Genomic DNA, 17,784 nt, shown 5'->3' on the forward strand with positions numbered 1-17,784 from the left:
TGGCTTAAGCAGAGGTGAGTCTTCTGTCAGGGTAGGGATGGAAGGAACTCTCCTGAACCACAGATGCTGGAAACAACACACTTTAATATGCACAAATTCATATCAAGATAGACAGAGAGGGCAGGGTGTGGGAAAGACAGTGGCCAACAGAGCTGGCCCAGGATAGAAGCAACAACTGGGTGGGTAGGGGGAGCTCAAGGGTGGGATGGTGAGGAACACTAGTCTAGCTTCCAGGCTGGGCCTCCTCTGGATTCATTCTTCACCTCCTATAGTTCTCTTCCTGCTGGAGTCCAAAGCCTGGGGCCACTTTGCTCTTATCCCTTTAAATGTCTTTCCAAGGGTTGAAGTACTGGCCCTGTGAAGAAAAGAGAGCAGCTTGTAATGGCCCCTGTGCTGATGACATTGTTCATGGGCTGTCACAGAGGCCTCCTTCATATCAGGTGTTGTAAGACTAAGACCTTTAAGACTCAGAGTAGGTCAAGAGACTGTGCCTAGAAGACTCAGCCAGGGTTCGTTTTTTGGAATGCTACAGGCCCAAGCAGTACTGGAGGAAGATGCTGTCTATGCATACTTGGTCAAGCTTCAATCGCTTCCTCTTTACGACAAACAATGCTTCCCACCAGAGGCCAGTGGGATCCAGTTCCTGAGGATCTGGGTGAGGTCTGAGTTCCAGCTTTCTTTTTCTCAGGGACTTGCGAAATTTGAGCACCAAGCCACAGCCTGTGGCCAGTGTGTCTGCCTCAAGTCAGAGGTTAGAGGGAATTGTAAGGGAGGACTCCAGGAGAGAAAAGCGAGGAGCAAAGTCTAGCTGTCTCCATTAAGGGCTTGGGGGCTCAGGGCCAGCCCAGCAGGGCACTGCTTGCAGGAGAACTGGAGGTGGAAGGGGGTGTGCAGATGGGTCCGCTTTGTGCCAAGGAGTGATGCTGGCTGTGAGCCCTCATCCTCACATTCCCTCAAGCTGCTTGCATGATGGGGCAAGCTATTGACCCTCAGGAGCCTCTAGATAGATAGCTCATCTGTGAATCGGGTTTCTACCCATCCCTACTTCATGAGGGTTCCTCAGGCTCCTGTAGAAAAAGGTCTTCATTCTATAAACTTTAGCTAAAAAATGTTACTACCTAGATGAGTTGAGGCAATTCCAGGGATAGAGATAACTCCCACAGAAAAGAGAGTGGATTCTGGGCACGTGGACCAGGGGCGGAGCACTGCTGAGCATGCCCTTGGTTCAAGTGCACTCCCTGTGCTCCCTCAAAAAAAAAAAAAAAAAAACCAACAAAACAAAAACAAAAAGCAGAGCAGCCTGGGAAATGCTCTTAACACAGTGAGAAGCCAGCTGCGGTCTAAGGGACAAGTGGACAGGAGGTGGACAGCTGCTGCCTTGCGTGCCCCTTCCTGGCCGTTCATGACAAGCCAGCATTGCTCCACTCTCCAGGGCTGCGCTTGCTGCGTTTGTTCATAAACAGGCCTCCCTACGTTCCCCCTGCATCCCCTCCCTGGGTCCTGCATTAAGAATGAAGGTCCCCTGAGGCACCCCCACCCAGCATCGAGCTTGCCCACCCCACCCTTTCCCTTTGGAGTCCAGCAGCTGCAGTGGGGGTGGATGTACTGCTGGATCTGCCAAGTCCCACTGACTGACCACTTCCCTTTCCTCCCAGGTCTAGGGGATTATGGGACACCACCTGGGGCTGACAGTGGGCCAGCAAGTCCTGCCAGCGGATGTAAGTCTGGGTAGCTAGGTCCTTGAGTTTGGTCCGATGCATGGCCTGGGGGCTCTCCCGGATATGGGTGCTGATATGGCGGTCCAACTGCATGCACAACAGCTGCAGTTCACTCTAAGGAGGAGAAGGAGGCATGACATAAGCCAGGCATATTCTAGAGCCCAGGGCAAATAGGAGAACCAAGTCAGAAAGGGAGGGAGATCTCTTGAGTGTCTGCTGGAAAGCTGGAGTGGAAGGGCAGCTTCTAGGGACTAGGCCATCATCCCTTGGGAATGGGTTTTGCGACATGGTGGGAGGGGGCGGCCCTGGCAATCCTCAACATTTCTTTCTTGACATCTCACGCTGCAGTTCCTGAGGGAAGGCTGGCTCTATCCTGGCTAGTGTGGTTCCACACTGCTTGATGCGGTAGGTACCACTGACCATCCAATCCCTTCCTGCTCCAGCATCTTGGGAGACTCACCCATTGATCCGGAGTGATGTCCTGGCTACTGACCACGACCCCAGCTAGTGTCAGGAGGCTGTGGCACAGATAGCAGACCTGGAGAAGGGTGGGGGAGGGGGAGGGAGGGAGAGAGCACACAAGGATGCTTTCCTAACTTGTTCTGGACCTGTGGACATGCCAATTTCTTTGCCTGCAGCAGCAGCAGCTTCTAGGACAGCACCTTCAAGGAGGGCCTACATGAGCAGAACTTGGCCACTGTCTCAGAGCTGTGACTGTCCCAGTAGCCTGCACTCAGGACCCACAGTTCTTCTAACTAATGATTGTCCCCAAATGGCTCTGAAAAAAAAAAAATCCTCACCACCCAGAAAGCCATACCCCTCTACACCTTATCCTGGAACTGCAGAAGCCCAGCAGGCCTGTACACTCCCCTCCTCTGCACAGCCTGTTTTCTAAGTCACCTACACCTGTGCTCAATGACTGAGGTGATACTATCCCTGTGCCACCTCCAGGTCCCCAATCTTTTAAATACGCCCCTCAGTGGATAAGCACCTTTGACAGTCAGCCCTGATGACAGGCAGGAAGCTGGCAAGGGAAGGGGAGACCAGTGTGCAATTTTCCACTCAGCCCATTGTCACTGTTGCTCTGGCACTTCAGAGATAAAGACCAGGACAAAGGCCATGTGTGAGAGACCATACCTGAAATCCCTGGCTTAGAAGCTAAAGCAAGAAGATCATATTGTAAGTTCAAGGCCTGCCAAGGCTGCTGCATAGAAAGAACACATCTCAAAAACAAAAGAAAATATGCAACAACAATGAAAACACAAAGATACAACAAGAAAAAAATAATATTAGGACAATTGCAAATTCTATTGGATAAGAAAAGGAATTAGCCCATGACGCCCTTGGATTCTCTGTGGACATCTGCCTGCTATACAGAGGGAATGAACTATGTAGTTCCTGAGAGATGGAGTTACTAACACTAGGCAGCCTGCTCTGGGCACTGTGGACCACAGTCTGCAGGTGCACTGGGCTGTACAAAGGTCCTTTAGCCCTTACTTTGGCTCCTTTTACCTCTAAGATAAGGAAGTGGCTGTACACCTGGGGCCTGGGGCAGATCTACTCCCAGCGAGGGGAGAGATGGAGAAGCAACGCCCCCCGGGATGGCCAGGAGGGCTGAACCAGGGCAGATTCCTTTTTGGATGGCTTCCTTACCCTTTTGGATCACCAAATGGTGGCCAAGAAAGGACTGTGCTCTTTTTGCACGGATCAAGGAACCTCTCTTAGAGCCACTTTTGGAGGTACACAACTTGGCACCGTAGACTAACTTTTTGAGACTGAGTATACCCTGTGGAGAAATGCAACTTGGGTACCCAGCAGCCACACTTGCCTTGCCTAAGACCAACAGAAGAGCCAAAGCCTCTTAGGAGCCTGACTCCACAGGTGACTATGAGGTGGCAGTGAGGAGTACTACACAAGACAGGTCCAGAACAAAAACAAAACAACAACAACAAAAGCCAGTAAGTGTGAGTCTCCAGGAGGGCTATCATGGGCTAGGTTAATATTCAAGCTTTTCAAATTGGGCTTCCGCCCACTGCAGCCACCTCCTCTGGGCTGTCCGGTTCTCAGTAGACCCCCCCCTTTGTTCTAAACCCCAACTGTCTTAAGTCAACTTAACTAAGGCAGCTCCTACTCAGAACAAGGAGGAGGTTTGGGAGGTATTGAATGATTTGCCTAACAAATACCAAATCTCAGCCTCCCAGTAGACCAGAGGGAAAGAGTCCTTCTGATTCTGCAAAGGCCATGTGGGGGCCTCAGAGAGGAAGTGACTGAGCCAGAGTGGGCCTCAAAAGGACAAGATTTGAGGCAAAAATGGCTCTAAGAGGGCAGAGGCAGTAGATTACAATACCAGACAGATCCTGAGGGCTGATGATAGAGACAGGAAGGCACAGGGAGGGGGCAGGGCTAGTCAGCCAGGTAGCTAGCAGGGCTGGAATTGGGTGAGAGAGGGCACGGCTTAGGGGCGGGGCTGGCTACAGAGAGTGTTAGGAGCTGAGGAGCATTGGGTTGTTGACAGTGTGGGGGGGGGTGGGGGGGGAGTGGGGGAGTGGAGGTGGCTGGAAGGTAGCAGTGTCTGGTGTGAGCTGAATACACCAGTAGGCACAGTCTTTTTGGGACAAAGGATTTCAAGGTGTATCTTTATTATTCCTATTGCTGCCCTCCAAACTGTGTGTGTGTGTGTGTGTGTGTGTGTGTGTGTGTGTGCATGCCTGAAAGTGCATGTGTGTGTCTGTGCTAGGGACCAAACTCAGCTTACATATGTACAGCACAAACTCTTCCACTGAGCTGCATTCTCAGCGCACATCCTCCTTTTCCCTCAGTTATGAACACTGGTGGGAAGGGCTGGAGAGATGGCAGCCTCCTTGAGCATATGTACTCTACTCATGTGGAGACTCCCCACCCCAACACACACACACACAGACACACACACACACAGTCAAAAATGATAAAAATCTGAGGGCATATGCAACTAGTGCCAGCACTCAGGAGACAGAGGTAGGTGGGTTTCTATGAGATTTTTTTCTCAAAAAAATCATGAGGTTGAGAGAGAGCAAGGTGATGGGCGGTATATGGAAGGAGAGACAGAAGGAAAAGACAGGGGGTGATGTAACTGTATTTTAATTTTTAAAATAAAAATATGTTAAATAATCTCTTTTTAAGGGACTATTTCTGGCGACCAGGAATATAACTCATTTAGTATAGTGCTTGCCTTACATGCTGGAGACCTCAGGGACAATTCCTGCTGCCATAAAACTGGGCCTGGTATCACATGCCTGCAATCCCAGCACTACTTAGAGGCAGGAAGATCAGAAATTCAAGGTCATCCTTAGCTCCAAGTAAGTTCAAGGCTAGGCTGTAGTACCTATCTCAAAAAAATAAATAAATAAATAAATAAATCTGTATAATAGATTTTACTGATAGAATCAGAATACAGCTGAATTTGTTGGAGGTTTTATTTATTTATTTTTTTTAATGGGACCGACTACTTTAATTGAAGCTAACTGGGATTGGAATAAGAAAGGAACATGGCCTTGGATAGAAGTTCAGGCCCCTTAGTGACAGACAAAGCACTGGCATTAAGCAGGGTCATGGTGAGAAGGGGGAGAGGATGTCAAAGAACACCTCCAAGGGAGGTGGGGCTGGGGGCGGGGCGTTGGTGTAAAGACCTGGGATGCCAACAGTAGCAGAGGGGGAAGGATTTAGAGACTCCTCACCACTCAGGCCTTTCTCTAGCATACCCCACCCCCACCTGAAGACTGGCCTGCCTCAAGTTCATCTTCAGAGGTCTTTGCTTGATTGAGTGGAGGCTTGGAGGGCAGGCTTTGGGCTCCCAGGCATGCATGCCCTGGAGGAAAGGCTACCAGCTTATGTGTCCAGTGCATGGGGCTCCCTAGGAAAAGCAAGCAGCTCCAGTTTCACAATACGGTCCTCACTGCTGACTCCCATAACTTCATCTTCTAGGGAAACCGCAGATAAACTACTCTGAGGTGTGTGTTTGTGTGTTTGGTCTTATTGGGGGAGGAGGGATAGGGTGTACACCAAATTCTCTAAGCTGTTTCTCCAAAGGAAAAGTCCAAATGTACACCAGCCTTGGGCTTCCTGTGTTTCCCCCTTACAAGATTAGGCCTTTTAACAGACTCTTACTTTGAGGCCTCAGGTTTCCACCCAGAACTCAGGATAAGCAGATTCTTGGGTCCCCTGCCAGAGCATTTTATTGGGGGGAGGGCTCTGGCCTTGGGGTGTTGCTCTGTGGTAGAACCCTGGTCTAGCAAAGGTAAGGTTCTCAGTTCCATCCTTAATCCCTCAAAACAGGAGTAGAGTGTCTCATGCCTTTGAGCACAACATCTGAGAGACTGAGAAGTTTCAGTCCCTGGCCAGCTGCTCCACAAGCCAGCCAAGGACTACACAGTTAGAACCTGTCTGACGGAAACAAACTCCAGCTATGAGTATAATCTTCGAACTGGGTAGGTGAAGGTGCAAATTGAGTTCAGCTTCTAATACATAACAAGTTTTAGGCAAACCTGGGCTACTTAAGACTCTGTGTCAAAAACAAAACAAAACAAAAAAACCCTAAACACTGGGCATAGGTGACTCATATCTTTAGTGCCTGTGCTCTGGGGAGGCAGAAGGAGGCAGATCTCTGAGTTCAAGGCCAGCCTGGTGTGTGTTTGTGTGTTTGGTCTTATTGGGGGGAGGAACTTACAAAGTGAGTTCCAGGACAGCCAGGGCTACACAAAGAAACCAAACTAACAAACTGGACAGGCAGGGATGGTCCCAGGAGGAACAGGATGTATGTGAAGTGAAGCCAGAGTAGAGCTACATTTTCTTGTCACAATTACCTGTTTCTGTCCTAGCTGCCACCACAGAGACTCAGCAGGAAGTAGTGGCCAGAGGCAGGGACCTGGCTTTGTCTCTCTACCTTTTGGGATACAACTGGCCTTTCCCCAAGTCCATGGGAGATCCTATCTCTCTCTCTCTCTCTCTCTCTCTCTCTCTCTCTCTCTCTCTCTGTGTGTGTGTGTGTGTGTGTGTGTGTGTGTGTGTGTATTATACCAGGGGTGGGGTGGTGGTAGTGGTGGTAGGACTTAGTCCTCGATGGTGGTGGGACTGTGATACCTGGGCCTCAAACCTTGTTTGGAGCAACAAGTGCCCAGTCAGCTCAGAGCCCAGCCCCTCCTGCATGAACATGGGTTCAGGCTGGGAAACCACAGTGGGAGAGAGATCCGGGAAAGCTCAGCCAAGGACTCAGAGGAGAGAGGCAGAGGGTGAAGAACAGGGCGTGCCTGGGCCCAGTTCTGACAAGCTAAGGCAGTATTGTCCCTGGGTCACACTGCCAGTGAGGCCTTTGCTTCCATTTCGTGGGTCTCTCCCCAGAGTCTGATGGCAGGGCTCTTCCCAGAAGCTCACTGTGGCTTGTCTCATTCTGGCCCTCCTCCAAAACAAGGATCACAGGTCTTGTCACCCAGCAGGCAGCAGGCAGGGAGCACCTCTGGTTGTCCTCCAGTTAGCTCTGATCTCAGCAATCACTCCTTAAGTCTCCTGGGTCAAGTGGAACTCATTTGCAAGGGAACATGGGCGGACATTTCCCAGGAACTTCATCCTTCAGGAAATCCCCTGTTAGCTAATGCCAAAGAGGGTAGGCTGGGTTACTGACACCAAAGGGAAGAAGAGGAAGGGAGTTCCCAGGAAGCCACTTTCTCTAACACAGCAACATAGTCTCTCCCACCTCAGGTCATGCCCAAGGATGTAGTCTTACCCCAGAATCTTTAGATGGAACCCTTTCCTCAGAGCCTGCTGGGCAGAAGGGAACAATAGACTTCTCATGGGCAAGAAGACTCTAGAGGCAGATCGAGCCGGGCTCTAGGCAGTTGCTAGGTGGGGAGGAAATGGGGAGAGCTGAGGCTAGCCCAGGAATACTGAGAGCTGAGGCTAGCCCAGGAACTCTCTAAGCCATGTTGCTGAGGCAGAGGCTCACCTGGCAGGTGTCTGTGCACCTGCTCAGCAGCTCCAGGATGCCAGGACTACCTCCTCTGTTTCTGCCTCTGACATCACAGGACTTGGCTGGTGGCTACCCTGGGGAACATGCATTCATCTCAGTCTCCAAGGTCTAGAGGCCCAGCCCAGCCTGACAACCGATCTCAGAAGAACTGTGCACTAAGTGTCATTCCTACCTATTGTGGGTCCTCTCTGACGAGAGCACACTGGCTGCAGCTGAGCTCTAGAAGCTGAACTGATCACTGGGTCACCTGTGGTGAGGTAGACTATGACTCATTTGCCTTTTAAAATTAAATTTAAAATCTAGTATCATAGTATCTGAGTGGACATCACACACTGAGGGGACATCACATACAGAGAAGGCCCGGTAACCCTATGTCTTAGCATATGTGTAAACTCAGGCTTGGCTAGATCCCCAACACGGCCAGTGAGGGAAAAGTCTAGCAAGAAGTAGATGTCTGGGTTCTTCCTCTTCCATCAGGAAACATTCCCTACGCCCTGCCCCTGTGTGTGTGCATGCATGTACATACACACTTGCACTTGTATAACTGTTCTAAATGGGGATAACACTGAGGACAGAAGTCCCTGGATATCCTGGAGACAGGGCATAGAGCCTCGGCTATTTCGTGTAGATAGGGTCCATTGGCCTGTGCTCCAAGGGCATGGCCCAGGTGTTCCTTCTAGGGTTGGGCAAACAACAACATGGTTTATTTTGAGTAATCCCCCAGAAGGGCTACTCACAGGCCTGGAGTTTCCACTCAAGGAGAGAAGCGGGGCTCTAACCATCTCAGGAGTCCTCTACAGCACAGGCCATGCCTGTTTCTGGTCTGCCTTATCTCAACACTGGCACATTGCATCTGCCATCTTGGATCTGTGGGACATCAGTTCTTCTCTGTTCTATGTGCAAACCTCACAAGCTGCTCTCCTTGTCCATGCAGTTCCAGGTCCAAGGTTATATTCCTGACCTTGGCCTTGGCAGGCACTAGAACAGCAACCAAGCAGAGGGCTGCAAACAGACATCTTTTCTGAAAGAAAAGCTGGCTTCCAAAGTGACTCTGCCCAGGACAGGGCATTGGTCACTAGTTCTAGCAAGTAGGAAATGATGAGGACACATGATTAACTGCTAGGAAATGAGATGTGTGACATAATACCCTTCCTAGCCCAGAGTCCCTGAAGATACAGGGTCAAGAGGCCAGGCAGCAGACGTCATAGGACGACAGCCTGCCAGATTCACCACTGGGTAGGGCTAGGCAGGCCGCCCTCTTCTGCAAACGAAAGTGATGGGCCACACTACCAGTGGGTGGAACCCTGAAAATGGAACAGGGATGAGGCCACTTGAGGGTGAGAGGGGACAGACTGGCAGCAGCTAGACAGAAACAGGACTTCCGGCTCAGATGCTGGGAACAACCTCTAAATGAAAAGTTGCTCTTAGGACCCCAGCTGGGTTCAGAGGCAGAAGGTATCTTCCCAGCTTGCTAGAGGATCCAGGAGGCCCAGGATACACATATACATACCTCCCCCTGACATTTCCTCACTGTGTGAACCTGAGCTTGTTCTAACTTCCCAGAAAATGAGTTCTGAGACCTCTCATAATGGGATCATCTGTAAGTTCCACCTCAGCTTTGAGAATGGACCCTGAGGGGCTCCTGCTCCTGTTCTGAGGACTGGGTTGGAGCTGGGAAGCTTTGGCACAGGAGGCAGGGGTGGGACATAATCTTTAGGAAGTCTGAGGACATGTGCTGAAATGCTGCCATCCTGACAGTAGACTAGGGCCTGTGTCCCTAGGGAGGAACCTCGGGGCTAAGAGTAAACCCTTAGGAGAGTGATCCCATCCTGCCCACCCTTCCTCTCTGGGTTCCTGGGAGTAGGAGGTAGGGCAAGTAAGATGACAGGCAGCTGCTTCTCCAGCTGGGACCAGAGACCCTGATCTACGGGAGTCTAGACAGAAAACCTAGCTCTGCCAAGGCCCACAATCTCTAGCTACAGGAGTCCACGTATGTGAGTCCAGGCTTACACATGTGTGGCTGTCAGCATGTGGGCCAGAGGGCATGGGTGAGCACGTGGAGCTCTGTGAGGAATAACTGGAAATGGCCATCTGTAAAGAGAGCTGGTTTCTCTCAAAGCCCATGACAGAAGAACAGGGCGTACGGTACAGCCCAAAGTTTCTAGGTACCTAGGATGTACCCTGTCCTTTGTAAGTGGCCTAGCTTCCTGTCCCCTACATTTAGGCCAAACTGTTCCATGGTGGTGTCTACAGAGTTGACTCCAACAGAATACATGTGACCCGGACTAGCCAATCGTAGTCCATGCCAAGCCAGTGAGACTTGACTCTGTGACAGATGCTCTTTCTTTACCCCTGGCCAGGGTGGCTGAGGAAAGGAGGTCAACCCAGGGTTTCCCACAAAGACAGCAGAGAGCCTCTCTTGGAAAGCACCATAGGGTAGAGCCAAGCATGGGGAAAGTGACACTGGGCTTTTGTGACACTGCGCATGTAACCTTGGGCTCACTTAAGCCTGGGTCATCTAAAGAGGTGCAGCAAGGACAAAGAGAAGGGGCTGGAGGGGTGGAAGGAAGCCAGCAGCCAGCAGCTGAGACGCAGCACTTAGGACACGCTCCTACAACCCATTCAGGCCTGGCAGAGAAGCAGCAGCCAGGCTGGTGCAGGGCTGGGGGAGAGGGTCCCTCGCATGGCTTACGTCTGCTTCAGGTTGGGCATTTCAATGGAGACCTGGGGCTAAGGCTGACTTGGGACCTAGCCTCGAAGGCATCTCTGTTTATGTTCATGAAGGGAGTACACAGGCCATGGGGTACATGAACTGTCAGGACCCTCCAGAGTTCAACAGACAGGAAGTAGAAGATAGGAAGATACGACACCAAAGCCATCAGCATGCAAGGGCACTGGGGTTTCATCTCAGGGCTGTAGGTGATGGGGGCAGAGGCTGCAGGTGGCCAAGTGTGAGTATAACAGGTCTGAAAGCAATCTACAGAGCTCACAGAGAAATGGAGACACTCGGGTAAGAGCAACAGGACAAGCTGAGAAGGCACTTGCTGGAAAGGAACCCTAAGGGTCCTCCACAGAGAGCCCTGGGCAGACGGGTGAGGGAGAGAGAGCAGACCAACCCTTCAGCTGGCTGGGATGAATAAAAAGCTCCTTGGACCCCACCCTGCCTCCTGGGCTTCACCCTGTCCCTGCAAGCCTGGCTGATGTTCTTACAAAGAACCATGATTTCTGGGAACCAAGCAAAGTTGGCCTGGGCCTGGGGCCCTGGTCTACAGGTTTCTAGATTTGCATGTAGTTCAACTCTCTTACAGGGTCAGCTTCTCGGAGACCCAGGTTTCTGACAAAATATAGCTGATGGTCCTCATTTTGGAGGAAGGAAGATGGAACAGAACCACAAGCCAGCCAGGGAAGAACTAAGGAGTCCTCATGTCTATTTTCTGTTCCTCAAACTCAGTTTCCTCCCAGCTCTTCTAACCATGCCCTGACCCAAGTTTACAGCACTGTGTGTGGAGGCCAAGTACTGCATTTTTCAGGTGACAAAATGGGGAGACGCTCCAGGATCCACTTGTCTTTGAAGACAACACAGTTCAAGCCAAGCCCAAGAGAATGTTGGTCCCTTTATTGGGGTTGGAAGTACCAGCAAGAGAGGCCAGAGGTGAGCACAGAGATGCCAGAGGGCAGTGAACCCTGTCCTGTCCCTGCAGTGAGAGCTGTCCTCTCTCCACCACAACCTCCCATTAAGACAGTTCTTGGCAGGGTCAGGCAGCACAGGGACAGACCGCTGCAGTCTACAGTTGCAGCAGAAAAAGCAGCAAAACTTGTTCACCAAGTCTCTCTGACACACCTGGCACACCACAAGGGTTTACAGGAGACACACAGGGCACTTGCACACAAACACAGGGCAGGCCTACGCCCTCCACACAGGCTGGGCAGACACACACCTCTGTAGAGTTGCAGCTGGCTGGAGCCTATCCCCAGCATCACCCACACTCAAGAGCACACCCTACTCCCATAAAACCATTTCTTTACAAACACTGCTCCTCCATAAACAAGCTTTCCCCAGGCTTCTGCAGCACACACAACAGCCTGGGAGTGAGCCTTACATAGAGAGAATGCACCTGCAGGAGCTGACCCATGTACAGTCCTCAGTGAGCATCAAGCTGCCATCTTTGGAGGGCATCCACTGACACACTGAGAGGAGGCGCATGTGGGGTGGGAGTTGGGGGGCGGGAATGGGGGTGGATGAGGCAGGCTCCTAGTGCCAAGTTGGCCTCCTTCTCCTTAGTTCTCATTCCGCAATGGAAGACAATTTTAACCAACTAGAGAGACACTCCCATCCTACCATCAAGATTCTGATTCCCTATACCTTCCATATCTCTAACAGGGGAAACTCCCGTTAAGACAGCATCCTGACTATGAGGTGGCTCAGTAGCAAGCATATGCTTGCATGTGACCAGGCATCATGACACTCAGCAGTGTCAGAGAAAAAGTACAAGTATGTATGTCTACATGTGTATGTACCTATATATACATACATGCATATGTACCTACCTATACACTGATGCCTATAAATGTAAATGTGTATACACATAGCAACAGACATGGGAGAAAAAGCAAAAATGAGTTGGAAGCTGTGGTTAAACGGGAACAAGAAACATAAGATTTAACAAGACCAAAACATCAGCCATCTCTGTAAAAGTGAATGGGTCTCTACTCAACACTGAGACTGAACACAATATAATTAGGCCACATCTGGCGACACGCAGATGACACGATAGTTGAAAGCCAATACCCCAGTAAACCTAGTGCTGCACTGGAGGGCTGAGCTGGTGATGGAGAAAATTGAGTCAAGTTATGCAATGTTTGTCTGCCTGCAGCCAGAAGGCCAGTCTCACAGGGGCCTGGGAAGGAGCTGTCTCTGGCGGAATCATGTCCTTGGGCCAAAAGGAAGCACTGGGGAGCCAGCCCTCCTGTTGTTATACTCTCCTCTGTGTAAACACTGTCCTCTCCCACCTAGCCACCACAGGGACAGGATTAGGTGCCAGGCCCCAAGCATCTTCTCACCTAGATGTTTACCCTTACCCTGGGTAAACCCAGCTCAAACCAGGCCAGCCCAGGGCATAGATAGCCATCCAAGAGATCAGCACTCTATATAAATATTTTGAGACGGTGTCATGTTATGTTGTCTGGGCTGAAATTGAACTCATGGGATTGAAGAATGACACCCCCCCCCCCACCCCGGCCAGTTTCTTGAATAGACTGGACTACAAGTTTTAGGCACACTTTAAAATGTTGAGTCCCCTAATCATCTAAAGCTCCTTCTCCATTTTTTGGTAGTGCAAAGGCTTGAACATGTGACCTCACTTAAGCATGCTACTACTGAGTTAGGCTCCGGCCCTCCACAGAAGGCTTTGTTCTCCTCTCCAAGCATGTTTTCATATGTGCTAGTAGCATATAAGTGACTTTGACCCTGCTAGGACACACAGCCTGCTTGGGAACCCAGCTGGCCCCTGCCTCTATGCAGTTCACTCCCTCCTCCCTGCCCCCACAGAGGGAGCCTGAGAAGTTGCTTCTTTTGTAAAGCACTTGGTGGTTAGCTTTCCCAGGCAGGAGCCTCTCTAACTTATAATTACCAACAATGCCCTGTGATTGGCCCTCTCATTACCCTCGGTAATACTTCTCAAGTCCAGAGTTCCATAAATGCTGTGGTCTTAATGATACAAGGATATTAAAGAGACCGGGGGCTACTACTGTCAAGGCAGAGAGAGGGCAGGAGAGCAGACGGTCAGGACAGAGCAGAGCAGGAGACGGGGAAACACATTTATTTGTTCAGTTTTTCATTTAGTAGCAAAAACCATGCAGATGAGACATACAGCTGTGCCCACAAGCCAGCCAGCCAGATGTGCAAAGGGACATCAGTGGGACAGAGGGACAACAGTGGAGCCTCATTGTGCCCACATATCTTCCCTGGAGGAAGGAGGAAGGTTAGTCAGCCTGTGGCAGAGAGAGGAGGTGAGGAGACCAGAAGAGCCTGCAGAAGTGTTTATTTGCAGGGTTGGCATAGGGCTGTGACCCCTGCAGTTTAGGGCAGGAAATCTCACAGACAGGAGTGAGTTTAGCGTGGGTTAGGTAGAAGTTCAGCATGGCAGCCCCAGAGGCTGAGAAGAAACCATCTCCTTCATGCGTGATCACCTCCAGTTGACCTGAACTCTGGCCTCAGTTTCCCCACTGCACTCAAGAAGCAAAACAGCAAAGACTTTGAGCTCCAGGGATGAAAGGCTGCCCCATCCCAGACCACCACTCCCTGTAAAACAGGGCGGATGACGCCGCTGCTCATTTTGGCTGCTGAGTAGCCCCACTGAATCTTTGAAGATGAAACATGCTCAGGCCTAATGAGGAGTCAGTCGGCTGAGGTGGGGTGGGACCTAGTCACCTGCCTGGCCCCTCCCAACCACCACAGCACTCAGCCCAGGCACAGGCCTGGGACCATGTCATATTTCTCTCTATCTTGGCAATCCACTAGACCCCATCCCCACCACGAACACATCTGCTGTCCCCACCCCTGACCCTCCCCAGCTTGCTTCTGCCCTTAGTTGCTTCACTGCCAGAGGTCAAGGTGAAGGAGAGCCCAGAGGCTCTGCAACACCAGCTCTGAGAGCTGCCTGCCCCTGCCCCACCTGCCCTTACTGTTGCTTTCCTTCGGCGCACTGAGCACCCAGATGTGCTGCTCTCCTCTTCTCCAGGTTTACGGCAACACTGATGGTTTCTGATGGGGTGGCTGTGCATAAAGCCTTAACGAAGGACTCCACAGCCTGCTCGCTCTCCCATCCAGTCACTACTACATACACACCTTCTGCCATTGCTACCAGCAGGCTAGAAACATGGTGAGCCCCGTGAAAGTCTGGGGCCTGGGGGGAGCCACACCCCTGCTGGGGTGAGGCTGCAGCCTTGACCCCAAAGGCTCCTTCCTGGAAGCCAGACAGTCTCTGCTCAGACAGCCCAGACAGTAGCCTTGTCTTCCTTTTTCTTCTTCTCTAATATCCAGCTATGGCTGATCACCTACCCGGACTCCTTTCTAGAGCCCCCTAAACTGACTGGAAAACATCTGGCAAAGAAAGAGAGACATTCAAATGGCACCTGCCTTCTGGGGAGACTGTCACCTTGTAAAAGCACTGATATAAATCCCATGGCAAAGATAACGCACCCCACGTTCTGGAAGGGGAGTGTGCACCTGGGGATTATCCCATCTTCTTAATGGCTCATTTGTGTTCATTAGGTAATTAACTCACTTATCTGATTCTCAGAGTGATGCCCAAAGGCTGGACTCCTGGACTGTTAGCACCCAACCTCAGGAGTGACATTTCTGAATCTCCACCTTCCTCAATTTAAAGACTCCTACCTCCATTCCTCACCCTGAATCTCTAGGGACAGAAGAGTCCATGTGGATCTACTTGGAAGCCCCCACACCCACGCCCACCTTGGTCCCTGCTCTAAAACTAACCCCAAGAATGCACATTCTGCTATTACTGATTCCCATTCTCCCAAACCAGGGAACCTCAGTGCCCTGGACCTGCACCAAAATTTGGCTTTCAGGAAAGCTGACCATTGCTTGGAAGAACTTATGTGGAAGAACTGGGGTAAGACCAAGGACTAAGCCTCATCAAGATCAGTAGAAATAAGCCGAGAGGCTGGGCAAAGCTCTGTCGGTACGCCTGTGCCCTCAGCCTCACCTGTGCCTACATGCACGGGGTGGGCACGGGTGCTAATTAAAGGGTTTGTTTGGAGGAATACTGAGTACCTCCTCCTCACACAGTCGGCAGCCTGCTGGCCTCTGGCCTTCAGTGGCTTGTGGCTCTGGAAGGACCAGCAGCCACAGAGCCTGCAGGCTGTGCAATGGGGGTAACCCCACCCTCCCCCGCTAACTGGGGTAGCAGGGTGTTAGAGAAGGCAGGTGGGTCTAGAAGGAGGTGCTCACCTTGTGGTCTAGCTCGGCACTGGCCTTTGACTGTTGGCCTGGACTGGATGGCAAGGTTTCAGCGCCCAGACACTGCCTGAGGGATGATGGCCTCATGAGGCTAAGGAGCTGGCTGAGCAAGGCTAGCTGGGGAGGAGAAAGGAGAATGTAACTGAGTGTGTGAGCAAGTGTTCCAGAAGACACCCTCAACTCATGGCTGAGGCTCTAAATTCAGGTCAGAATCCACCTCTCGCTATGCGACCTCTTAGACTTTGGGTATTTTGTCCCTAAAATGGTCTACATCCCTTTGTTCTAGGAGGAGGAAGGACATGTATATGAGCATGCACACTTTTGCATGTTTGAGTACACACACACACACACACACACACACAGAGTGAGCCCTGTGGTGAACTAGGAAGCTCCCCTGAAGCTTACAGGTTTACCTAATTCCTTGGAAAACCAAGACTGAGAACAGCCAATAGCACACTTTCCCCTGCATCCCTCTCCTGTCCCTTGGCTTGTGGCTGGGACAAGTTCAATCCACAGGAAGACAACCTATCCTGTGAGCCATGACCACAACTTCTCTGCCTGCCTGTCCCTAAGTACTTCATCCTTACCACACTCTTTTCCCTCCTGGGGATTCCTAATATTGAGTCTTCTAAGCCATAAGAAACTTATAACAGGAAAGTCCCCACAACAGTGTCCACCAATACCAACAGCACTGTGTGTTTGAAACAAGGTCTCTTCTGTGTTCCAAGCTGGCCTAACCTTTGTGCCTGCCCAGGTCTGCCTCCTGAGTGCTGGGATTAGGAAGCTTGTACCACCAGGCCTACCATCTCTTTTAATTTATTATTATTATTATAATTATATATTCTGAGGATTGAACTCAGTTCAACAAGCTTGTTGGCAAGTGCCTCTACGGTGACAGCCATTTCACTAGCACATTTTAATTTATTTTTAGATAGGGACCTGCTTGCCATGGTTTCTTGTTGGCCTGGTACTTCCTATGTTTGAGGCTGGCCTCAAACTTCTAGCAATCTTCCCACCTCTGCCTCCTGAGATGTGTGCCTGGCCCAGCTTTCTTTTTCTTTTCCCCAAACACTGTACTATTTTCTTGTCTAACAAAATAACCAATAATTCACTGTCATGCAATATCTATATTCTCAGTCTCAGAAACATCCTCTGGGTTGGTCGTTTCGATGTAGACTCCCCATAATGTCTACAGTGGAATTTGGTCACGTGTTAATCTTCCAGGCACCCCACCTCCTGCTTAGCTTTGAAGACACAGCCCAACCCCTCCTAGTGAACCTGCAGCTAGCCCCTCCCTCTAGTGACCCCAAACACAGGTTTGGATAGTCTAGACAGGGCCCCAGCAAGGACTGCCCAGATGCTGCGCCATGGCTGGGTAGAGGCAGGCAGCACCCCCACCCCCCAGTCCTCGCCCTTCTGAGGCATCCATGTGCAACCCCAGGGATTGGAGGATGTGGATGAAGGAGCAGCGAGAGGGTAGCAAGAGGACAGACTGCTTAGATCTAGCAGGTGCAGTGTGGACAGGCAAGAGGGCTGAGCCCCCAGCCCAGCTCCCGGCTTGAGACCAGCCGGTTGGCACACGGCACCTGGCTTCCTCCTGTGACTCACCCTCCCGCACCTGCTCTGCACTCCAGCTGCCCTCGACCTTGGAAGCCCTGGCGAGCAGCTGGGCAGGGAGGAGGCAGGTGAGGGGCTAGGAGTCAGGCTGGCGTTGGCTCCTGGAAGGAGGCCAGGCCTTCTCTGCAAAGCGGAAAGTAGGCAGTAAAAGAGGGGAAGGTCTAGGCAGAGACAGCCCCATCTGAGCAGCACTCAGAGCAGCATCGCCTTGAGCCCGCCTTCTAAGTTTGGGGATAATTTTCAAAACAGCCCTGGCCTTTAGCATGCTGGAGGCTCACAGCTGTGCAAGCACAGGGCTACCCCGCCCTGCTTCCAAATCCACACCCCCAGAGTGACTGAAAGCCCGCTTCAGCAGAGCCAGGAACCTCCCTGCGGTGGGGGCAGGGCTGGCAGGGAGAGCACAGACAAGCACTTGCTCACAATTGTGTTTTTCCTCTCGCTCCAGGAAAGCAGCTTGGTAGTGCTTCGGT

The 17,784-nt window shown here is 51.3% G+C and overlaps 1 protein-coding gene across 3 annotated transcripts in view; it reads right to left on the reverse strand.

Annotated features, from left to right (window-relative positions):
- Nucleotides 1–72: 72 nt before the first annotated feature.
- Nucleotides 73–17,784, reverse strand: part of FAM178B (family with sequence similarity 178 member B) — a gene marked incomplete at its 5' end in the record, with an annotated part of 93,045 nt that continues 75,333 nt past the window's right edge. For all 3 annotated transcript variants that reach the window (XM_080917544.1, XM_080917543.1, XM_080917545.1), the window contains 4 exons: nt 73–355; nt 1,680–1,832; nt 2,179–2,256; nt 15,689–15,814. In XM_080917544.1, the coding sequence (XP_080773670.1) occupies nt 323–355; nt 1,680–1,832; nt 2,179–2,256; nt 15,689–15,814 (390 nt within the window). In that variant the 3' untranslated portion in view covers nt 73–322. The remainder of the gene's footprint in view (nt 356–1,679; nt 1,833–2,178; nt 2,257–15,688; nt 15,815–17,784) is intronic.

Source organism: Micromys minutus (assembly GCF_963924665.1).
Source record: "Micromys minutus genome assembly, chromosome: 5".
Taxonomy (NCBI): domain Eukaryota; kingdom Metazoa; phylum Chordata; class Mammalia; order Rodentia; family Muridae; genus Micromys; species Micromys minutus.